This window comes from Carcharodon carcharias, chromosome 3, assembly GCF_017639515.1.
Source record: "Carcharodon carcharias isolate sCarCar2 chromosome 3, sCarCar2.pri, whole genome shotgun sequence".
NCBI classification, from domain to species: Eukaryota; Metazoa; Chordata; class Chondrichthyes; order Lamniformes; family Lamnidae; genus Carcharodon; species Carcharodon carcharias.
In genome coordinates, this window is record NC_054469.1 from 214,035,390 (window position 1) to 214,058,962 (window position 23,573).

General features: G+C 45.5%; 1 protein-coding gene across 1 annotated transcript in view; it reads right to left on the reverse strand.

Annotated features, from left to right (window-relative positions):
• Positions 1-23,573, reverse strand: part of LOC121276191 (sodium-dependent neutral amino acid transporter B(0)AT1-like) — a 50,244-nt gene that overhangs the window by 18,965 nt on the left and 7,706 nt on the right. Inside the window, exons 2-4 of the mRNA XM_041184312.1 lie at positions 8,136-8,276; positions 4,507-4,644; positions 343-524 (exon numbers count right to left, since the gene is read on the reverse strand). Of these exons, the coding sequence (XP_041040246.1) occupies positions 343-524; positions 4,507-4,644; positions 8,136-8,276 (461 nt within the window). The remainder of the gene's footprint in view (positions 1-342; positions 525-4,506; positions 4,645-8,135; positions 8,277-23,573) is intronic.

Below are 23,573 nucleotides of genomic sequence, written 5' to 3' on the forward strand. Positions count from 1 at the left end.
GGGAATACAGGATTATGATGGTAGATTCAGATGGGGAAAGATGGGAGGAAGCTCGAGTGAAGCATAAACACCGTCATGAGCTGGTTGGGCTTCATGGGCTGGCTCAATGCAGTAAATCATATGCAATCCTATGTAGAACAAAAATGTTTCACTATGTGTGGCTAAAATGAAATGGCACTAAACATTTTGCAGGTGCAATGATGCCCTGTTAAACATTCCTCAAGGATAATTTTGAGCATGAGAAAAAAGGTTAAGGCTGATTGCACTGTCAGCTCTTTCATTGCACAATGAAAATCCTAGAATTGTACAAACAGGTAGAATGAATGAATGAACGAACAGTACCTTGCCAGTTGTTTCAATGCCTCTGATTGTGCATACATACAGCACAGCCCAAGCAGATATAAGACAGAGTAACAGCCACCACTGGATAGTACCTGAATCACTGATATTGCGTGAAATGTTTAAGGTTTCCCTGTACCAATAATAATCTACTGGAGAGCTCCTGGCACATTCATCAACAAATGCTGTCAAAACATAATTAAAAATAGTCGAGGAAGATATTACTTATGGGATGAGAATACTGCAGTAAGGAGCCCGCGCAATAAAACTCTAATCTTTCCAACCAGTTGGCACACAGACTCTCTCCATCAAACACCCGCTTTGGCGCTAATTGGTATCAAATTGCAGATTCCGTTGTGGATTGATGTCCTTCGAGAAACTTGATTGAAACTTGTCAAATGGGTTCCATTGCAGCTAGCAGGTAGAGGAGACCTTCATTGCATCAGTCTGGGCTGGGTTTGAACTCAGGCCCTGAAGGCAAACAGGTGGTGAGCAAATGTCCAGGGATGAATCTTTACCACTTCCAAAACAAAAATCTCAGGAAGATAAAAGCAAAATACTGTGGACGCTGGAAATCTGAAACAAAAACAAAAATTGCTGCGAAAACTCAGCAGGTCTGACAGCATCTGTGGAGAGAAAGATAGAGTTAACGTTTCGAGTCCATATGACTCTTCTTCAGAACTAAAGAGAAGTAAAAATATGGTGAAATATATACTGTTCAAGGCAGGTGGGTTGGTGAAGCTGGAGTGAGAGGTGGAGGCAAACGAAAGATTGCAAAAGATGTCATAAACAAAAGGTCGAAGTGGTGTTGATGGTGGTGATACTGGCTAAACACATCTTCCCTTCACCCCACCTGTCGGCATTCCATAGGGACCGTTCCCTCCAGGACACCCTCGTCCACCCCTCTATCACCCCCTACACCTCAACCCCCTCCCACAGCACCTTCCCATGCAATTGCAGAAGGCGCAACATCTGCCCATTTACTTCCCCCCCACCTCACCGTTCAAGGAGCAAACACTCCTTTCAAGTGAAGCAACATTTCACTTGCACTTGCCTCAATTTAGTCTACTGCATTCGCTGCTCCCAATGCAGTTTCCTCCACATTGGAGAGACCAAACGCAGACTGGGTGACCGCTTTGCGGAACACCTTTGGTCTGTCCGCAAGCATGACCCAGACCTCCCTGTCGCTTGCCATTTCAACACACCACCCTGCTCTCATGCCCACATGTCCGTCCTTGGCTTGCTGCATTGTTCCAGTGAAGCTCAACACAAACCGGAGGAACAGCATCTCATCTTCCGATTAGGCACTTTACAGCCTTCCGGACTGAATATTGAGTTCAACAACTTCAGAACATGAACTCTCTCCTCCATCCTCATCCCTTTTTGATCCCTTTTTTCAAATGTTTATATTTTAATTTTTATATATATATATTTTCCACCTATTTTATTATGTTTTAAATGTATTTCCACTCATTGTTTTATTCCCACCTTTTAGCCTATTTCGATATTTTTTCTCACACCATCCCCTCCCTCCCCCCACCCCACCCCCACTAGGGTCATCTGTCACTTGATCATCCTGCTCTCTGCTCTTAGCATCACAATAGCCAGTATCCTTTAGCCAGTATCACCACCATCAGCACCCGTTCGACCTTTTGTTTATGACATCTTTTGCAATCTCTCCTTTGCCTCTACCTATCGCTGACCTTTTATCCAGCTTCACCTGTCCTGCCCCCTGTCCCCTTAAACAGTATATATTTCACCACATTTTTACTTCTCTTTAGTTCTGAAGAAGAGTAATATGGACTCGAAACGTTAACTCTGTCTTTCTCTCCACAGAGGATGTCAGACCTGCTGAGTTTTTCCAGGGATTTTCGTTTTTGTTTGTGAAAAAAATCCCAGTGACTGAGTGCATTTATCTAGTATATAGGCCAACCAGTGGTTTCTTATAGAGTTTACAGGACAGAAACAGGCCTTTCGGCCCAACTGATTCAAGCTGGTTTATGCTCCATGTGAGACTCTCCCAACTTTCTTCATCTTTCCCCATGACCATGTACTATTCCTTTCCTCCTCATGTGTTTATCGAGCTTTGTCTTAAATGTATCCCAGCTAATCGCTGTAACTACTCAGTGTTTTCGCAAGTTCCACATTCTAACCACATTCTGGATGAAGAGGTTTCTCCTAAATACTTTATTGGATTTATTAGTGATTATCGGAGATTTACTACCCCTAGTTTTTGTCACCCCTGAAAGTGGGAACATCTTCTCTATGTCGACCCCATCAAATCCTTTCATAATCTTAAAGGCTCAGGATCATAGAATGGAATCATAGAATGGTTACAGTACAGAATGAGATCACTCGGTCACTGTGTCAGTGCTCGCCCAATCAGGTAGTCACCAAACCTTGTCTTTTTTATCACCGGTCTCTGCTAGGTGAACAAATCTCACCTGGATTACTGATAAGGGCAATATTGTTAGTCTCAGCTCCCTCCCTCCGAGAGGAATATTGGCCAGGGTTCATATTTTTGATTGTTATTCAAACCCATGCTAGATGTATGTGTTTGTGAATATTGGGTGTGTCCAGGATCGGACTCAGCTGTGAGGCCTCCCCGGTCAAATAGCCGGCTGAAACTCAGCCCCAGATTTTTCTGTCGTCAGAATGACTGTGGAACCATTCAAAAATGATGGGCAGAACCTGATTCTGGGATTGTCACTCCCATTCCTGTGCCACCAATTTTCGCCGATGCCAGACTGGGGTGTGGGTACAAGCCCACACCATGCACTCCCAACCTGGCTAGATCCATTGCCAGAGTAAGCATATCCTCGCCCTCCTGCAATTATCATGGATTTGGGTCAGTTTCTGGATGACTCAGAGAAGTCGCGAACCATAGTCTGGATTTGGGAACCTTTTGAGAGGTACATTCAAAAGGTCTTACCCGTGCCCCCACGGCTCTTCCATGCCCCCCCCCCATGCCCCCTCCATGTCAACTCATGCCAACCCATGTGCCCCACCCACCCATCCACCCCTATGGCTTCTCCTACCTTCCATGTCAACTCATGGCCCTTCCATGCCCATTCACCCAGCGCATATCAATTACAGAGTCAATGAATCATATACATATATAGACAGTGGCATGTGTGGAACTGCTCAGAAAAAAATCACCTATTCACAAACCTCTGTTGATAAAAAAACTGCTGTTCCTGCAACCCCATTTAGGTGTCATTTAGACATACCATTAAGGTATCAATAACAGAGGCTTAAAATGCTTCACACCTCTTAATTATGTGCGAATGAACATCAGGCAGGATTTTACCCTTGGCGGGGGTGCTCGGGGGGGCCAATTAAGGCCCGCCCAGTGTGGAACACGAACAGCAGCGCTCAGCCTGTCTGTGCGGGCAGGGGGAGGAGGGCGAGTGGGCCTAGCGTGAACTTGGCGCACGCGCCTGAAAGATCGCTTCAATCTCCCTAAGGCACAGAGCTGAAACAATGTGAAAAAAATTAATGAACGAAATAAAAATGTCACAAATCATGTCCCCTCATGCGACTCTGTCACATGAACAGGGACATGTTTTTAATTCAAGTGTGAAATTTTAATTTTATTTTTATTTGCTTTAGGAAACCTCATTCCGCCCGTGGATGAGGTTTCCTAAAATGTACAAAGGCCGCTCGGTGTTTTCATCTGCCCGTCAACGTTAGGTTGGACGGGCAGCGTAAATTTGAAATTAATTATCTTTTTAATGGCCTTAATAGGCCTTTTAATTGTCGGCGGGTGGGCTGCCAACTCTGATGCGCACCCACCGAACAAAACATCACTGGACTATGCAATGATGTCAGGATGCTTGCCCAATGTCATCGCGTGTCATTTTACGCTTGGCCAGGTCGGGCATGTGTCTGCCCAATTCTGCCTCAATATTCTGCCCATTGAGACATTGACAATACAGATCTCAGAGAGAACAATTTATTATAACCACTTAACAGATGTCAATCAAGTGAAGTCAACAATTTTCTGCAGCTACCAAAACAGAAACCCCTGCTGAGAAAATACTTTTCTGAGCCTGAGCTCTCAGCCAAGCATGCATAATGAGGACAGGTATAAGCACTCTTTCAGTAGAATTGGATGGCTAACACATAACAGTAATAGATTTTGTGAAATACAATACTAATCGGTACCTGTATTGTTATCTGTTGTTGGGCAACTGCTCCAGGGTAGAGGGTCTTGGAATGAGTTGAAGGTGTACCACATAACCAAGGCAATTATACTGTTGTAATATAAACCAACCAGGAATGAAACCATCATTGATGCTATACCTAAGGAAATGAGAGTCAATATAAATGATATGAATCTATCAAAGTGAAGAAAAAGCAATTATATATTCACACCATAATAGGAAATTATTCTGAAAGAAGTGAGAATGGATAGTACAACAAATTGTGTGCTGATACATTTCTAAATATTGATTTAATCATCTTTATAGAATAAGGCTAGCCTTTGAAGTTAGCTTGATTGTAAATATTGGTTTATGCTGTGTTGAGTGTTTGGAAATTTACCTTCAGGTTGAGAAATTGGATGTTTTCTGATGATTCCAATTAACTGAGAAAATGAAGCTTGGCTTTACATAATCAAAATTGCACCTTAATGCATATCTTAGATGTTGCTCCCTTTCTTTATCAACTGATGAGCATTTATACTCTGCTGCTCTACCATGCATTTCATACGGTGACACAAGTTTGTTGCTGAGTGTGACGGACACGGCCATGTGCTAACGGTGAGATTTTTATGTATATATATATGTGTGGAACTTTGTTGTGGGGGCTAGACTTGTGCATATGTTTTTTGCATTTCCTCTGAAATTCCTCTGTCTGCTGTTTTACCAGTTCTGCTAAAATAGAGGTCAAAAGAATTTCAGGTTAATGCATCCACCATTTATATTATTCCTTAGTATATGTTAATATTCTGTGCAGTGGTCAAAAATGATAACAAAACACCAATATTTTGGACAATATTGCAAAAACTAAATGCTCTTAAATTTTCCTACTTTGCAGTACAATGTAGTTCAGGCTATGACACGCCTCTTTACAACTTAAAGCAACAACTGCAGGTTAGTGCCTAGCAGCAATTATTCTCAAATTCAATTTCATGGAAAGCCTCAGTGCAAGATTGATTTGAACAAAAATACCATTTCAATGTGCTTGGGTGAATTGTTATGTGGATAGAAGAGGCAGCCCGTCTTCAAGAATGACAACGGGTGGGATTTTCCAGCCCTGCCCACCGCTGGGATCATCCGGTCCTGCTGAAAGTCAATGGCGCCCCGCAGTGGGTCCCACCAAGGCGGAAAATCCTAGCCAATTGCCTGGATATTTTGGATGGTGGGAAACACACGCCCCTCCCCCCACCCCCCCCCAAGACTCTGACTTTCCTGCAGCCGTTTCATGCTCGAGTGAGCGTCAATTGGCTGCCGCCAGGACTTTTGCCCCTCCCTCAGGAAGAAGCCTCAGCTGGGAGAGCTGCTGGCCAATCTGATTGGCCCGGCAGCTCTCTAGTCCCTGCGGCGACAGGAGCTGCAGGGGACAGAAGAGGGATTCAGGAAGATGCCCGAACCTAAGTCACAGAATTGCACGGCAAGGCATGTTTATGGAGTCCCAGGGCAGGGAGGGGAGGGAAGTCTTGGGGTGTTGGAAAGTGGGTGATTGGGGTGCGTGGGGAGAGACAGCGGGGCAGGAAGGAGGTCCAGCAGCCGACAGACCTTAAGAAGGGGTGGGGCGCCCAAAGTCAGAAGGGAGTTTCTAATGGAGGCGCCCCACCCCCCCAGTGTCCACCCCTGACCCTTCCTGCCCAAGATATATCCCATTATTTTTCGGGTTTCCCCCATGCCAGGTAAATCCTTCCACCGGCCTAAAAATTGAGGCTGGGTGGGAAACAGCCCTTGAGTGACCAACAATTGGCCACTTGAGGGCCTCAATTAGGGCAGGGGTGGGCAGCCTGTCCGAGGCCTTGCTCACCCCAGCGTAAATCACTGCAAGCTTGGGGCGGGTGGAAACCCAGAGGGAATCCTGTTCTTTCAATTTCATGCCTCCTTCACCCGCCCCCTCCACCCCCCCATCTAAAAACCCGCCGGCGAGGGAGTGTGAAATTCAAGCCAATGTGTTTTATTCCTAAAATCTGTCCCAACAAATGGTCACCAGGATTTTGCAAGCTCAAAACCACCATTCATCTTATCTGTCTGCCCTGAGCCCAATCCTGTCACTCGCAAACAGGGCGTTGGGCATTGCAAGCAATCACCACAGTTTCTCCTTATTAGCCCCCCTAACCTGCCTAAGGGAAACAATCCCACAAAAAGGTGTGAGAATGTATAGCACATGGGTATGCCTGAGACGGATACCACATAATGAAGGCTGTCATTGAACAACATTGATTGCTCCCCTCAGCATCCTGTTTGCCATCAACAGTGCCAATAACCTCTTTGCCGCTCTATCAGAAAAGCTATGGGCACTTACCATTGGAGACATTTCGCCATTGCAAGTTGGTTTCTGCTCTGTCTCCCCCTCCAACTTATGTACTTGTAGCCCTTTATGGGCCTGAATTAGACACAAATGCAGGTTCAAAAACTGCAGCATGACTAGGCGTTCAGGCTTCTGTTGTTTTCCATCAGATTTCAAAACATTTCCCTGCTAATTCTGAATCCAAAAATGGGACTAAGAATTGTGCCAAAGGTCAATTTAGTGCTTAGGCAGATTGCTAAATTGCTTCTGGACGTATGGGGAAATTGGCCAAAAAACTACAGAAAAATGACTGAGAAAAGCTGCACTTGAAAAACTCGATCCTTACAATCAGATTGTTGCAAAATATATATAAGAAAGGAACAGGAATAGGCCATTTGGCCCTTCAAGTCTCTGCCATTCAATAAGATCATGGTTGATCTTTGACGTCAACTCTACTTTCCTGCTTTATCCCATATCCCTTAACCCAAAGGCCTATCAATCTGTGTCATGAATAAACTCAACTGCTGAGTGTCCACAGCTCTCTGGGGTGAGGAATTCCAAAGATCCTCAACCCTTTGAGTGAAGAAATTGCTCCTCACTTCAGTCCTAGCTCGCTAACTTCTTATCCTGAAACTGGGACTTCTAGTTCTCAGTCCCTGATGAAGAGAAACATCGTGCAGCATCCATCCTGTCAAACCCCTTAAGAATGTTAAATGTTTCAGTTAGATCACTTCTCCTTCCTCTAAACTTTAGGGAATATAGGCCTAGTCCACTCAATATCTCCTCATAGAAAAATTCCCTCATCCCAGTAACCAGTCTAATGAGCATTTATTGCACTTCTTCCAAGGCAAATATATCCTTCCTTAGTTAAAGAGATCAAAACCCTATACAGTGCTCCAGGCATGGTCTCACCAAAACCCTATATAAATGCAGTAAGACCTCTTCACTTTTATACTTCAATAGCTTTGAAATAAAAGCTAACTTACCATTTGCTTTCCTAATTAATTGCTAAAGCTTCATGTGAACATTCTGTGATTTGTGTACAAGGACACATAAATCTCTCCAAAGGCTGACGCTTCCCAGCCTCTCACCTTCCAAAAAACTTTGCTTCTCTATTTTTCCTGCCAAAGTGGATCATTTCATACTTTACTACATTGTATTCCGTCAGCCAATATCTTGTTCAATCACTCAGCCTAGATATATCCCCTTGCAGCCTCTTTGGGCCTCGCTCACAGCTTACTTCCCCGTTTAACTTTGTGTCGCCAGTGAACTTGCACGCACTACACACGGTATTTGCAATTTCAACTCTGGTAACTTACCCACTCCTTTCAAATATGGGTGAATGGAACTCCACACCCCCACACTGCCTTTCCGTAGACGCTGTCCAATGGCAAACTCAAGATGCAACAGTGGGACACCCTCGAGGACCAGTAGAATGAGAAACGGGATCATGAATGCCCCTAACAAAGAGGAAAAATATATTGAGGCAAAAATGGAAAACGGAACACTTCACCTCCCCACCTCTTTAATATTTTTTGTGCTCATTGAGGATGCTTGATGCTGGGGCTGGAACCCTTTGCATTTCAGATACCCAGTGTCAGCACCCAAGTGCAGTATAGCACCTTTACTCTGCCCCAGCAGTGTGCCTCATCCTTACTCTCAGAAGAACGTCCCCAATACACCACTTTGTCATTTCTTTTCATTTCCTACACCGATCATCCTATGTATAGACAACTGCCAATTGGAGGCAAAATTGATGCTGTTTGGCACTGTAAGCTCATGACTTCTGCGAAGATGGGTGTTATTTTCTAAAAATATTTTTGCAAATATGGTGGTATTCTGAAAAGAAGGGTGTGTGTGTGTGTGTCCATGGGTAATTAAACTGGGAGATGATTAATAAAGGCAGCTTGTCTGTGGGAACTGAGGGGTGAAAGGTAAAGAGGCTAGATGCATGCATTTGTAATGAGAGGCAATGGTGAAGTTGGAATTACAAGTAAATAGGTTGGGTTTTAAAATTTGCATTAGGTGATAGGTAAGGACTTTACTTTTCAACTGCTAAATTTCAAAGGGAGTTTAAGGAACTTTTACAACTCACAAAGGTTTCATAAGTAAACAAGGGAAGGTTATTGTATTTTATTTGACCTGAAAATGGAGGCAATAGGAAGGCATAAAAGATTTGGAAAAGATGAGTTCAAAGAGATGCTTAGGACAATGGAGTCTAGGATAAAAGGGAAAAAAGACATTTATGGGAGATGTTTAGTTGAGTTTAGGTGGCTGTGTGGGGGAGATGCCCCGAGACTAGCTCTATGCTGAGCAAAGTTGTGAATTTGAAGCAGCCATCTAGTTTCAAGCCAGACAAGTCTTTGATTTCAGAGAGCAGTTTGTTTCTGAACTACCTTCAGGTTTCCACAGCAGACTGGAAAAGAGTGAAGAGTTGCGTGGTATACTTTATTAAAGTAGCAGCGTTTTTTGACTTGGGTAATATTACTGGACCTTTATGGTTAAAAATCTATAAGGGACCTTTTACCAAGCAGTTTACTTTTGTGTTCTGACCAAGTGGTTTTTTTTGGGAAATGTTTTGTAGGGCTGTTTCAGCTGTGTGTGTTTAAGTCTTTTTCTTCTCGTTAATAAACCTTTTAAGTTTAAAATCCCAAAAGTGATACTGGGATTCAATGCTTCTGGGATCAGTAGTTTTCCACTTGTTTTCAAAATACAAAAAAATGGTTATGATCAGTAAGACAAGTTTCCCTCTGGGATTTGGCTTGCTCAGCGAATAACATCATAATGCTTCATAAACTGAATTGAGATTGTCCAAACTGATTCAGCATAAATTCTTTGAGCCAGTGAAGAAGACCATCAGTCCATCAGCATAGGTTGAATTTGTACCAAAGGTTCAGCATTTAATGCACTGTGCTATCGTGTTTCCATCCAAGCTCATTTTGACATGATGAAGACACACTTGCTGCTCAAATTTATAACTATGGCAAACAGTTTGGATTTCAATTTTCATTTAAAATCCATATGTTCATACGTGGGTTCACAAAATGTGTCGACATTGCTTAAGTAATAACATTTTGTTGCTAAATTGAAGATAAGCTGAAGGGCTGATTGACTCTGTTTTCAGACTTATCCTGTAGCTGTCTCCAGTCTGTTCTCAATTAAGCAAGACAGTGCATACAGTCATCAATTGATGCTTAAACAGCCTTATTTGTTTTACCAATGGACATCTGAGTAACTAAATTATAGATGGACAAAGACTGTTAACAACATTGGATTAAATATAAAGTTCATCCTGTATAAAAATTATTATGTACCTATCTTTTGTTTCCTTCTAGCTTATAAGAACACAATCTCTTTGCACCTATCTATCTCAGAGACTGAAATTGTGAAATTCATTTCTGTTTTCTGGCGGTACAGCTTGATGACTGAGGTGATCAAAGATGTACTTGATGAAAACTTGACATGCAGAGACTAAAAGGCACCAGTGAACTAAAGCAATAAAAATGGGGTTTTATGAATTGGTGAGACACCGATTAAATCCTGTCACTTGACTGATTTGCCAATCTCAAGTGAGGTGTTGTGGCCAAGCTGTGAATACAGTCCAAAGAGGACAAAATGAAGCAGGAATATTATTGATAATTCTTAAGCACTTTAGGGTGCGGGTATGCTAGAGGTACCAACATGTAACTGATACACGCTTAGAGTGACATGGAGCCAACAGTAAATCTTAGAGTTGTCATAAAAACAGAAAGTGCTGGAAATACTCAACAGATTAGGCATTATTTGTAGAGACAGAAACAGAGTTAACCTTTCAGGTTGATGACCTCTCATCCTGATGGTTGGAAGAAGATGGCCTGATGAACCAAGTGAAAGACCACAGACAGGTTGAGAAAGATGAGGAGGGATAGTTTACCTTTGTCAAAGCATTGATGAGTTTAATGCTGTGAAGTTCTTGTATTTAACTGGTACATATGGACTAATCTGGCCATAAAAAAGTTATGGCTTGTTTATTCCAGTCTAAGTACCTCTTTAACAGTTCACTAAGTCTTACTAGCTGACAAACAACCACTCAGGCACTGAAAAGTAACTTTTACAAATGTGGAGTCTCACGTCATCATCTTTTAATTATTGTTGGAGAGTTTTTCTATAAACTAAGTAATTTATTTATTCTTTCTTTTTGTTTATTTTATTCAATCTTAATTCCATTTTTCTTTCCTGCTCTTTATTTTGCTTTCTGTACTCAATTTGACATTGAATTCACTATTCCAATTTACACTTGCTGCATTAGATTCTGAGCTTCTCATTAACGATTCTTCAATCTGGTTGGTTAAGGAGAAGCATAGTTGTCTTGTTCACACAGGTTCTAGATGCCCTCTGTGGGGTGCCAAGCTGTTTGGATGTCCCCCTGACAGCAACTAGCTATACAAAAGCTCAGAGAAAGTCTATGGGCACTTTAACAAAAAATCCCCAATAATTAAAAGCTGAAGAAATGAGACCCCACATTTGTAAAAGTTAATTTTCAGTGTGCAAGTCCAACCAATGGGTGCTCACAGCAAAGTTTTGCCCAGTGCACCTCAGCACTACAGAACTGTAAGATTGGAAAATTCAGATAGGACTTAATGAGCAGAATTTTTCACTGAGTGGACGGGTGCACGCCTGACCCACTTGAGTGTGAAATAGCGCATGATGACTTTGGGCAAGTGTCCCAATGTCATTGTGCACTCGTGCGATATTGCAGCCGGCGGGCACACACTAAACTTGGAAGCGCACCAAGCTGACATTTAAGAGGGCAATTAAGCCCAGTAACAGTGCAATTAACAGAGACTTTTGTTGCTGGTCCAACATTACAGTTAGTGGGCAGGTGAATCGGCCAGGCCTTTGCTTTTTTCAGGAAGCCTCATCCACCGAGGATGAGGTTTTCATGATAAATTAAAATAAGTGAAAATAAATTTTGTGACCAGCATTTTCATTACCTACATTTTATGGTGACTGAATATGAAGCTTGAACACTTTATCCAGTTTCTGTGACCCTTATTTTAGGTTGTTCAGGTCTTCAGCCACCAACCATAAGGCTGGATGGGCAGTGTAAATTTGAATTTAATTACCTTTTTAATGACCTTAAAAGGCCTTTTAATTGTCAGTGGGCGCACTTCTGATTCCGGCGTGTGCCCGCTGAATGAAATATCGCGGAAGTGCGCGATAACTTCGGGACACTCGCCCAGCGTCATCGCGTGTCATTTTACGCTCGGCTGAGCTCAATATTCTGCCCGTAACTTTAAGCAGACTCAGGACATATGAGCCTTGGCATACAGAACTCCACTTCTATACATTTTAATGAAAAATCATTCACGGAAATTTTCTAGCCTTTTCATAAACACAAGACACGAAAGAAGTTCTTTGGGTGCATATATAAGTTGTATTTGTCAATAGAGGTAAAGACAACAGCAGGATTATAATTGGAATTTAAGCAATGAGTGAACTAAAAGAGATTTTCAGGACTATCTGAGTAACTGCTTCATGCCAGAGAGTCTTTCATTCATAGAACAGACTGCCATCTAGTGCAGTGTAATTGAACTAAGATGAAGCATTCAGAACTAAATTATGCAAAAATTCCTGTCTTAAAGGGGTTTATAAGTATGTGAACTCAGGTAACAAGGTAGTAAGGGTATGCAAATGGCCCAACTGGACCTGGACATAGCATTAGACCATGGAATGAGTATATGACTTACTTTTAATTCAGTTCTTCCTTGTACCTCCTCTGCTCAATATGGCTATTTGTGCTGGTTGTGGTTCCATGTGTGGTACATCTGCCAATTGCCTATTCTTCATGCTTAAGATTCCACATAAGAACATAGATGCCATAGGCTTTATTAACCACTCTCTCAAACTGTCCTGCCACCTTCAATGATTTGTACACATATACACCCACATCCATTGGCTCCTGCATCCCCTTTAGAATCGCCCCCTTTAGTTTATATTGTCTCTCGGCATTCTTTCTGCCAAAATGAATGACTTCCCACTTCTCTGCAAATGTCATCTGCCCTTTGTCCGCCCATTCCCCCAGCCTGTCTATGTTCTTTTGAAGTTATACATCAACCTCCTCACAGTTCAACACGGGATCAGCTCCGTGAGCTCAGTCCTCTATAAACTCTGGCAGTGAATGTTTGACAACAAAGACCTCCACAAGTCAACAAAAGTCCTAGTATACAGAGCAGTTGTCGGCACCACACACCTGTATTGCTGTGAACCCTGGACTGAAGTTCAACCAGCCTGTCCAATACCTTCTCCTTATCAATTTTAAACCCCTCAAGTACCTGGACTACCTCCTCTTTCACTATAACCTGGGCAGCAGTATCTTCCTTGGTAAAGACAGATGCAAAGTATTCATTTAGTACCTCAGCCATGGCCCCTCCTTCTGTGCATAAATCCTGTAATCAGCCTCACTCCTCCTTTTACCACAGTTTTACTATTTATATCCTTGTAGAAGACTTTTGGATTCCCTTTTATGTTAGCTGCTAGTCTCTTCTCACACCCTCTCTTTGCTTCTCTTATTTGCTTTCTCAATTTCCCTCTGAACCTTCCATATTCAACCTGGTTCTCCACCTGACATCTGTCATAAGCACAGGAGCAAGGGTATGCCATTCAGCCCTTTAATACAATCATGGTAGGTCTTCTACCTCAGCTCCACGTTCTGCACTTTCCGCATATCTCTTGCTTCCCTTAGTATGCAAAATGCTGTCGATCTGACTCGAATATACTCAACAGCTGGGCATCCATGGTGGAGAATTTCAAAGGTTCCCAACTCTTTGAGTGAATTTTTTTCCTTATCCCAGCACTGAATGGCCGATCCCTTATTTTGTGACTTTGACTCCTAGCTCTAGACTCCTCAGTCAAGGGAAATGTTCTCTAACATCTACCCTGACAAGCCCCTTAAATAACATCTCAGTCTTCTAAACTCTAGGACAGGGTTCAGCAACCATTTTTATTTGAAGAGACTTTAAAGAAACATTGCCTAAAATAAAAACTATTTGGAACTACAAGACGAAAATCTAACATTTCTAACCCAAATAATTGGTAAATTGCCTAGTATTTCTGACAGAATGCATATGTTGCGTATAAAGAGGAAGAAACTGAAATTAAAATAGATCGCACTGATTAATTGCATTTTTTGACTTTGTTTAAACTAAAATTTTGTCAGTAAAGTCACCTTTAAAACAAACTTTAACATAAGACACCCGGAAAAACTCAGCAGGTCTGGCAGCATCGGCGGAGAAGAAAAGAGTTGACGTTTCGAGTCCTCATGACTCTTCCACAGAACTATTTGAAGGGTCATGAGGACTTGAAACGTCAACTCTTTTCTTCTCCGCCGATGTTGCCAGACCTGCTGAGTTTTTCCAGGTATTTCTGTTTCTGTTTTTGTTTCGGATTTCCAGCATCCGCAGTTTTTTGTTTTTACTTAACATAGGATGTGTAGAATTAAAACAAATTTTTTTTGGCCATTGATTCTCATGATAATAATATAGCTTCTAATAGCACATGTCAACAGTCTTTTCTAAACTTAAAAGACCGTTGCATTGCTTATTCTTGTTTCATCTCAAAGGGCAGAATTTTATGGCCCAGTTGTGGTGGAGGAAGGGCTGTAAAATGTGGCAAAGTCCATTGACTTTGGCAGGACTGTAAAATCCTGCTGGCGTAAAATTCCATCCAAAGTATTAAAGTGCTTGATGCCATAATGGTAAAACCACCTTCAATTTGCTATATAGTCATTAGTGAATTAATCTGTGGTTGAAATTAACTTAATTCAAGAAGCAATAGTGATTTGTATTCCCCTTCAGTCCAGACATTTTGGTTGCTGGGTAGATGGAGCTCAGGACAGCTTTCAGTTCAGACAGTGAGTTAGGTTTGCAAATATGTTGGATGCTCATCAACTCCGTTCCCCACCAGTGGCAAAAACCAAGTGAAATAGCTCCTCAGTAAACTTCTGCTACACATTCAGAGATGCTTCCACCTTATTCTCTTCCCTTTTGACTGCGCCAAGTCTTTAAAACCTTTGCAAATTCCTAAATGATGTTTTTGCATGGTTCTTTTGAAAATCAGCAAGCAGTCTGAACTGATTCATCACTGTGCCGGCTCTTCACTCTCCTCACCTTGGGAAAAGTAAAACTGCTTCAGGAATTCAGAAAGATCTAGAAACATCATTGCATTGGAAGCATGAGAACAGTACAACGCTGTGTGAGCTTAATACTGAGGTACAGGCATACTGTGATGACTTTGTTGAACTAGTGTATGGGGACTGGGAAAGATACATGGAGCGTTCTTTAATAAACTGCTCTCCAAGTGCTGTGGTAGCTAAGGATGCTGGTGGTAGATACCTTTCCTGCACTTCCTTCTCTTCATACATCTCCTCCTCCTGTTCATGATACACTTCATGTGCCCAGGTGATGGCAAGGGCCGCTTCCTCTTGATACGCAGTTAGTAGTGTGCAGATGATAACTATAAACCTGGATATCTGCTCAGGGGTGTACTGCAACTCTCCTCCAGTTAGGTCCAGACAGTGGAAGCGTTATTTGAACATGCAAATTGCCTGCTTGATGATGTGCAGCAGAAGTTTGTCGGCCATCTCTGCTGTGCTCAGGTTCCGGGCAGGAATCATGGGCCGAGTCCAGACTGGATACCTTTTGTCACCCAATAGCCAACTTACAACTTGACAGGCTGGTGTCTTCCTTGTTGCATCCCCTCCTCTTCCAACCCCAAAGACAGTCCTAGCAGATCACCCATGACTTCAGTTAAGCTGTTTGTGGAACAATGCAACACCAGCAAAATCTTCTCAGCAGACACAGAACTTTCTGAACCCATAAAACACACTAGGAAATGCCCCAAAGGTTGCCAGCAGCCCGGAAACACAAACTAACAACTAACCTTTTACTTCTCTAATGATGCTTTAAAATAGCACTGGCAGATTAGTGTTGCTGGATAAATTCAGCACGTGATGAGTCAAGTCCCTTGGGCGCAACAAAACCAGGAAAAGAATAAGCGGAGACCCTTAATTTACACGGCCTGGTCAAATAGGCCAATAGAATTTTAGGTTTTATGAATAAGGGCATAGAATGCAAGACTAGTATATATATTAAAACATTGATTAGGCCACAGTTAGAGTATTGTGCATCATGAGCGCCCCATTATACAAAAACAATGAATTATTTTATATAGCGCTTTATCTTAGTAAAATATCCCAAGATGCTTCGCAGGATGAGTTGATAACTGTGGCCGATCTACAGTTAGTGAGGTCCTGTGCTCAGCTTCATCCCCACCCACCACCCTCACACTGTCTCTCCTCCTCCCCACCCACCACCCTCACACTGTCTCTCCTCCTCCCCACCCACCACCCTCACACTGTCTCTCCTCCTCCCCACCCACCACCCTCACACTGTCTCTCCTCCTCCCCACCCACCACCCTCACACTGTCTCTCCTCCTCCCCACCCACCACCCTCACACTGTCTCTCCTCCTCCCCACCCACCACCCTCACACTGTCTCTCCTCCTCCCCACCCACCACCCTCACACTGTCTCTCCTCCTCCCCACCCACCACCCTCACACTGTCTCTCCTCCTCCCCACCCACCACCCTCACACTGTCTCTCCTCCTCCCCACCCACCACCCTCACACTGTCTCTCCTCTCCCACCCACCACCCTCACACTGTCTCTCCTCCTCCCCACCCACCACCCTCACACTGTCTCTCCTCCTCCCCACCCACCACCCTCACACTGTCTCTCCTCCTCCCACCCACCACCCTCACACTGTCTCTCCTCCTCCACCCACCACCCTCACACTGTCTCTCCTCCTCCCCGCCCACCACCCTCACACTGTCTCTCCTCCTCCCCACCCACCACCCTCACACTGTCTCTCCTCCCCACCCACCACCCTCACACTGTCTCTCTCCTCCCCACCCACCACCCTCACACTGTCTCTCCTCCTCCCCACCCACCACCCTCACACTGTCTCTCCTCCTCCCCACCCACCACCCTCACACTGTCTCTCCTCCTCACCCACACCCTCACACTGTCTCTCCTCCCCGCCCACCACCCTCACACTGTCTCTCCTCCCCGCCCACCACCCTCACACTGTCTCTCCTCCCCACCCACCACCCTCACACTGTCTCTCCTCCTCCCCACCCACCACCCTCACACTGTCTCTCCTCCTCCCCACCCACCACCCTCACACTGTCTCTCCTCCTCCCCACCCACCACCCTCACACTGTCTCTCCTCCTCCCCACCCACCACCCTCACACTGTCTCTCCTCCCCACCTCACCACCCTCACACTGTCTCTCCTCCTCCCCACCCACCACCCTCACACTGTCTCTCCTCCCCACCCACCACCCTCACACTGTCTCTCCTCCTCCCCACCCACCACCCTCACACTGTCTCTCCTCCTCCCCACCCACCACCCTCACACTGTCTCTCCTCCTCCCCACCCACCACCCTCACACTGTCTCTTCTCCTCCCCACCCACCACCCTCACACTGTCTCTTCTCCTCCCCCCCCACCACCCTCACACTGTCTCTCCTCCCCACCCACCACCCTCACACTGTCTCTCCTCCCCACCCACCACCCTCACACTGTCTCTCCTCCCCACCCACCACCCTCACACTGTCTCTTCTCCTCCCCCCCGACAACACTCACACTGTCTCTCCTCCCCACCCACCACCCTCACACTGTCTCTCCTCCCCACCCACCACCCTGACACTATCTCTTCTCCTCCCCCCCGACAACACTCACTCTGTCTCTCCTCCCCACCCACCACCCTCACACTGTCTCTCCTCCTCACCCACCACCCTCACACTGTCTCTCCTCCCCACCCACCACCCTCACACTGTCTCTCCTCCCCGCCCACCACCCTCACACTGTCTCTCCTCCCCACCCACCACCCTCACACTGTCTCTCCTCCTCCCCACCCACCACCCTCACACTGTCTCTCCTCCTCCCCACCCACCACCCTCACACTGTCTCTCCTCCCCACCCACCACCCTCACACTGTCTCTCCTCCCCACCCACCACCCTCACACTGTCTCTCCTCCCCACCCACCACCCTCACACTGTCTCTCCTCCTCCCCACCCACCACCCTCACACTGTCTCTCCTCCTCCCCACCCACCACCCTCACACTGTCTCTCCTCCCCACCCACCACCCTCACACTGTCTCTCCTCCCCACCCACCACCCTCACACTGTCTCTCCTCCTCCCCACCCACCACCCTCACACTGTCTCTCCTCCTCCCCACCCACCACCCTCACACTGTCTCTCCTCCTCCCCACCCACCACCCTCACACTGTCTCTCCTCCTCCCCACCCACCACCCTCACACTGTCTCTCCTCCTCCCCACCCACCACCCTCACACTGTCTCTCCTCCTCCCCACCCACCACCCTCACACTGTCTCTCCTCCCCACCCACCACCCTCACACTGTCTCTCCTCCCCACCCACCACCCTCACACTGTCTCTTCTCCTCCCCCCCCACCACCCTCACACTGTCTCTCCTCCCCACCCACCACCCTCACACTGTCTCTCCTCCCCACCCACCACCCTCACACTGTCTCTCCTCCCCACCCACCACCCTCACACTGTCTCTCCCTCACACTGTCTCTTCTCCTCCCCCCCGACAACACTCACTCTGTCTCTCCTCCCCACCCACCACCCTCACACTGTCTCTCCTCCCCCCCCCGACAACACTCACACTGTCTCTCCTCCCCACCCACCACCCTCACACTGTCTCTCCTCCCCGCCCACCACCCTCACACTCTCTCTCCTCCCTGCCCATCAACCTCACACTCTCTCTCCTCCCCCACCACTACCCTCACACTCTATCTCCCTCTCTCACCTCACCTGGGGTCCACTGCTCCCTGCTGCATTGCCTGGGGTTGGCTCCAACACCCACACACTCACACCCATATCCATACCCACACCCATACCCACACCCACACCCACACCCAATCCCACTCCCACATTCACCCCACACACACTTACTCCCATACCCACACACTCACTCAATCCCACACCCACAGACTCACTCCCACACACTCACTCACTCTCTCTTATACACACACTCACACCCATACCCATACCCACACCCACACCCAATCCCACTCCCATTCCCACATCCACCCCACACACACTTATTCCCATAACCACACACTCACTCAATCCCACACACACTCACTCACTCTCTCTCATACACACACTCATACCCATACCCATACCCACACCCAAACCCACACCCAATCCCACTCCCACATTCACCCCACACACACTTACTCCCATACCCACACACTCACTCAATCCCACACCCACAGACTCACTCTCACACACTCACTCTCTCTCATACACACACTCATACCCATACCCATACCCACTCCCACTCCCACTCCCACATTCACCCCACACACACTTACTCCCATACCCACACACTCACTCAATCCCACACACACTCACTCAACCCCACACCCACACACTCATTCACTCTCACTCTCACACACACACACACTCACACCCATGCACACACTAGATCACACATTCTCTCTCTCTCTCTCTCTCTCTCTCCCATACCCCTGAGCAGCGAGTCTTTTCATCCTCACTACACATCCCCAGCAGTCCAGTCACATCCATGCATCCAGCCTCTTCTGTCTTTGAGCGAGCCTCTCTCTCGCTTTCTCCCCAGTACATCTGCTTCCGGAGCCCACTCGCTGCGCCAGTGTTGCTGTTCCTCCAATCACAGACTGCTTCCTTTCAACATTTGTTTCTGGTAGGCTCAAGAGTGAACCTATCAGCAGCAAATATGAAGAGAAACAGCCTGTGATTGGAGGAGCCCTTTATTTAAGAATCTCCAACTGCACTTTCCTCAGGATCCACAATGGGGGGTGGGAGGCTTTGCCCCCTGTTGGGTTGGACAATCCTGTCCTATATTACTTCAAACTAATTTTAAATCTACATTCAAACTAAAAATGCAGCAGTCATTAGGCTGTATTATCTTACAAAGCTTTCAGGTTTAAATGTATCCTGCATTTTGGGGCCCCATGTCATTTGGGGGCCTTGTACGATGTCATGGTGTGTTTCATTGTAAATCTGCCCCTGGCTGGAATCGGTAACTAGGGAACCGAGCTTGTGGCAGGGACCAGGACAATGGATTTGGTCTTCCCAATACTTAATTAAAGGAAATTTCTGCTCATTCAGTTTAGGGTGTGAGACAAGCAGCCTGATCATTTGGAGATGGTGGAGATGTCGAGAGAAGTGGTGGTGAAATAGAGCTGGGTGTTGTCAGCGTACATGTGAAAACTGACACTGTGGGCTGGATTTTACCTCCCCCCTGCCGGATGTGTTTTCGGTGGGAGATGGAGGGGGGGGGTGGGTGGGTGGGTGGCACATAAAATATGTCAGTTGGCTAGTCCAGCACCTCCCCTCCCATCCCCGAGTTAGCCCCCATAAGAGGGTAGGTGGGCAAGTGCCAAAATGGGCAGCCCACCGCCATTTGTAAATAAATAATTAAAGGTCAGTTTGGCTTGTCAGCGAGCCTATTGAGGGGACAATGCACTGCCCATTCCATAATATGGTTGATGTGGGCAGGTGGGCAAGAGCAGGCAGGCCGTTTTTTGTGGTTTAGATGATAAAATTCAAGAAGGAAGGGGGCTCCCCATTCTGGGGGTGGCATTTGTGCGTCGGGTGCACACCCCCATGATATCACCTTTCCTTCCTCACTGCCTGCCCTTTCAAACCCAGCCCCCTACCCCTCTCTCCCCACGTCCTACTCCCTAGGCTCTCAGATCCCAGGCTAAAAGCTTGGAACTTACCTGGCTCTGGCAGCCATCCATCTTCTGCACACTCCTACTTGCAGTCCCGGCAGTGCCCACTACTGAGCTCTGGTGCTGTCAGGGCTGTGGCAGCTGTCAGCCAATCAGGTTGAATGGCAGCTCTAGAGGGCGGGGCTTCCTCCCACTGAGGGGCAGAAGTCCCACTCTTGCCTTTCCAGAAGAAAAAACCATTTGGACCAGTATTCTTATTTCCCAGTTTTTACTGGTGTTCCATTTTAAGGTATACAAGGTCAGTTTGGACCAGTGTTCTTATTTCCCAGTTTTGACTGTTTTTTTTACATTCTGGGTTGCCAACCCTGAGCGTGTTATGGCTTCCTACCGGAATTGGGGTGGGGGTGGAGTGGTGGGGGAGTGTGATGGAGGGGAACGAGCAGTTCAGCCCCCTAAGATCCAGCCCTGTGTTCTTGGAAGATATCGCTAAAGGGCAGCGTGTAGATAAGAAATGGGTTGGGGATTGTGGATAAATCCTCAGGGGATACCAGAGGGAGCAGTGCAGGAGCAAAAAGAGAAGCCATTGCAGGTGTTCTCCAGTTAGATTAGACAGATGAGAATGGAACCAGGTGAGTGCAGTCCCACCCAACTGGACAACAGTGGGGAGGAATTGAAGGAGGAGGTGGTTGACCATGTCAAAGGCTGTAGACAGGTCAGTTAGGACAAAAGGAAAGGCTTCTCTTTGTCACAGTCACACAGGACGTCATTTGTGACTTTAGAGTTATTTTGATACTGTGAAAGGGGGGGAAATCTGATTGGAGAGGTTCAAACATGACGTTCTGGGAAAGATGGGAACAGATTGGGGAAGTGACAGGACATTCAAACATTATAGAAAGGCCATTAAAGCTATAGACGGCGTGCCAAGATAATGTGAGGAATGGGAAATCATGTTTATGAGGAGCGACTTGAGGTTTTGGGACTTTTTCCGATGGAACAAGGGAGATTAAGCAGAGAGGATTATGAATCGTTTTAATGGAGTAAGCAGGGAAAAGCTGTTTCTGCTAATTGAAGGTTCAGTGATGGGTCATCAATTTAAAATTATGACAAAGAGAATGAAGAAAGCAAATGGAGAAATTTCTTTACACAGTCGATTAGTGAAACATGGAGTGGATTACCTGATTGAGGCAGAGACAACTGCACCCTTTGCGAGGAAATATTGGAAGCAGAGGAAAGCTTAGGATGATGGGAAGAGCATGAAGCAGTGGGATTAGATTTTGATAACAAAGAGCCAGCAGAGACACAACTGGATAAATGATGTTCTTCCTTATGTAAGCTGATATGGCCCTAATATTGAATTAGTTGAAGACGCAGGACAATTAGGGAAGAAAAGGCTTAAGATGGCCCCTGTTATGTTACTTTGAGAGATACCAGTTAAAGTTTATCAATCTGTTCCAGGATGCCCCACATTTTCGCAATAAAGCTCAACTCTCCTGAAAGTACTCGAATTTGCATCTGTTGACAGCAGTTGTATAGGTTGCAGCTGTTTACAAGGCACTGATACATTATACAGTATTCGCTTGAATAATTTTGTAAAAGGGTGAGTTAATAATCTATATTCGAGTGCTCAATAAAGCAAAGCAAAGTGCTCTCCAATAACATTGCTGTGGTTTTAAAGCATAATTAGAGGGTAGCACAACATGATGAACAAGTCAAGCTACAAAGCTAGAGGTACCAATTAATTGTTTATAAAGCAAGCTCTCTTCAGTAATTTTGATTTCTAAAACAGCCAGTGAATATTGTAACCAGTTGTAACCCCACATAGGGTTACATACTAAGGATTACATAGGATATACAGAAACAGACCATTTGATCTAACCAGCCATGAATGATCATGAATTGCTTGAGCCTCCTCCTTTCTTTCCTTATCTAAGTCTATCATCATATCATCTATTCCCTTCTCCCTCATAGGCTTGTCTAGTTTCCCCTTAAATGCATCCATACTATTCACTTCAAACATTCCCTGTGGTAGTGAGTTCCATATTCCCACTCTCTAGGTAAAGAAATTTCTTTTGAATTCCCTATTGGATTTTGTGGTGACTATCTTATATTGACGTTATGCTCTTCCCCACAATAGGAAACATTCTCTCTTGATTGGCGGGAGAATGTGGTTGAGAAACTTATCAGCCATGACTGAATAGCGGAGCAGGCTCGATGGGCCGAATGGCCTAATTTCTGCTCCTATGTCTTATGTCTTATGGTCTTATTCACTCTATCAAAACCTTTCATCATTTTAAAGACCTCTATTAGGTCACCCCTCAGCCTGCTTTTTTCAAGAGAAAAGAGACCCAGCCTGTCAATCCTTTCCCGAAATGTATACCCACACATTTCTGGTTATCATGCTTGTAAATCTTCTCTGAATCCTAATCCTCTTGGAACTCCAAGCAGTGTGGTTTAACAAGGGTCGATACAGGTTTAACATCACTTCCCTACTTTTCAAATCTATACCTCTAGAAGTAAAGTCTAGTGCTTGATTTGCTTCTTTATGACATTGCTAATCTGTGGTGCACTTTTAAGTGATTTGTATATTTTTACTTTGAGATCCCTTTGTTCCTCAAGTGCTGCCAATGGGCGCAATCTCAAGTAATTTGTTGCAGTCCTCTACAGTTTTGATTATTTCCTCCCCTCACATTTCATGTCATTTGCAAATTTAGAAGTTGTATTTTGGATTCCACAGTGGTGGATGGTGGCGTGGAGGTAATGTCATTGGACTAGTAATCCAGAGGCTCAGACTAAAGCTCTGGGCATCTGGTGGAATTTGAATTCAATTAAATAAATCTGGAATATAAAATGAGCCTCAGTAATGGCGGCTATAGCCAGAATTTTCCAGCCGTCACGCACCCCACTTCCCCACCCCCACCTTGGCGGGGCTGGCGAGCCATTGAAATTTCCGTTCACATCGTCAGGAAC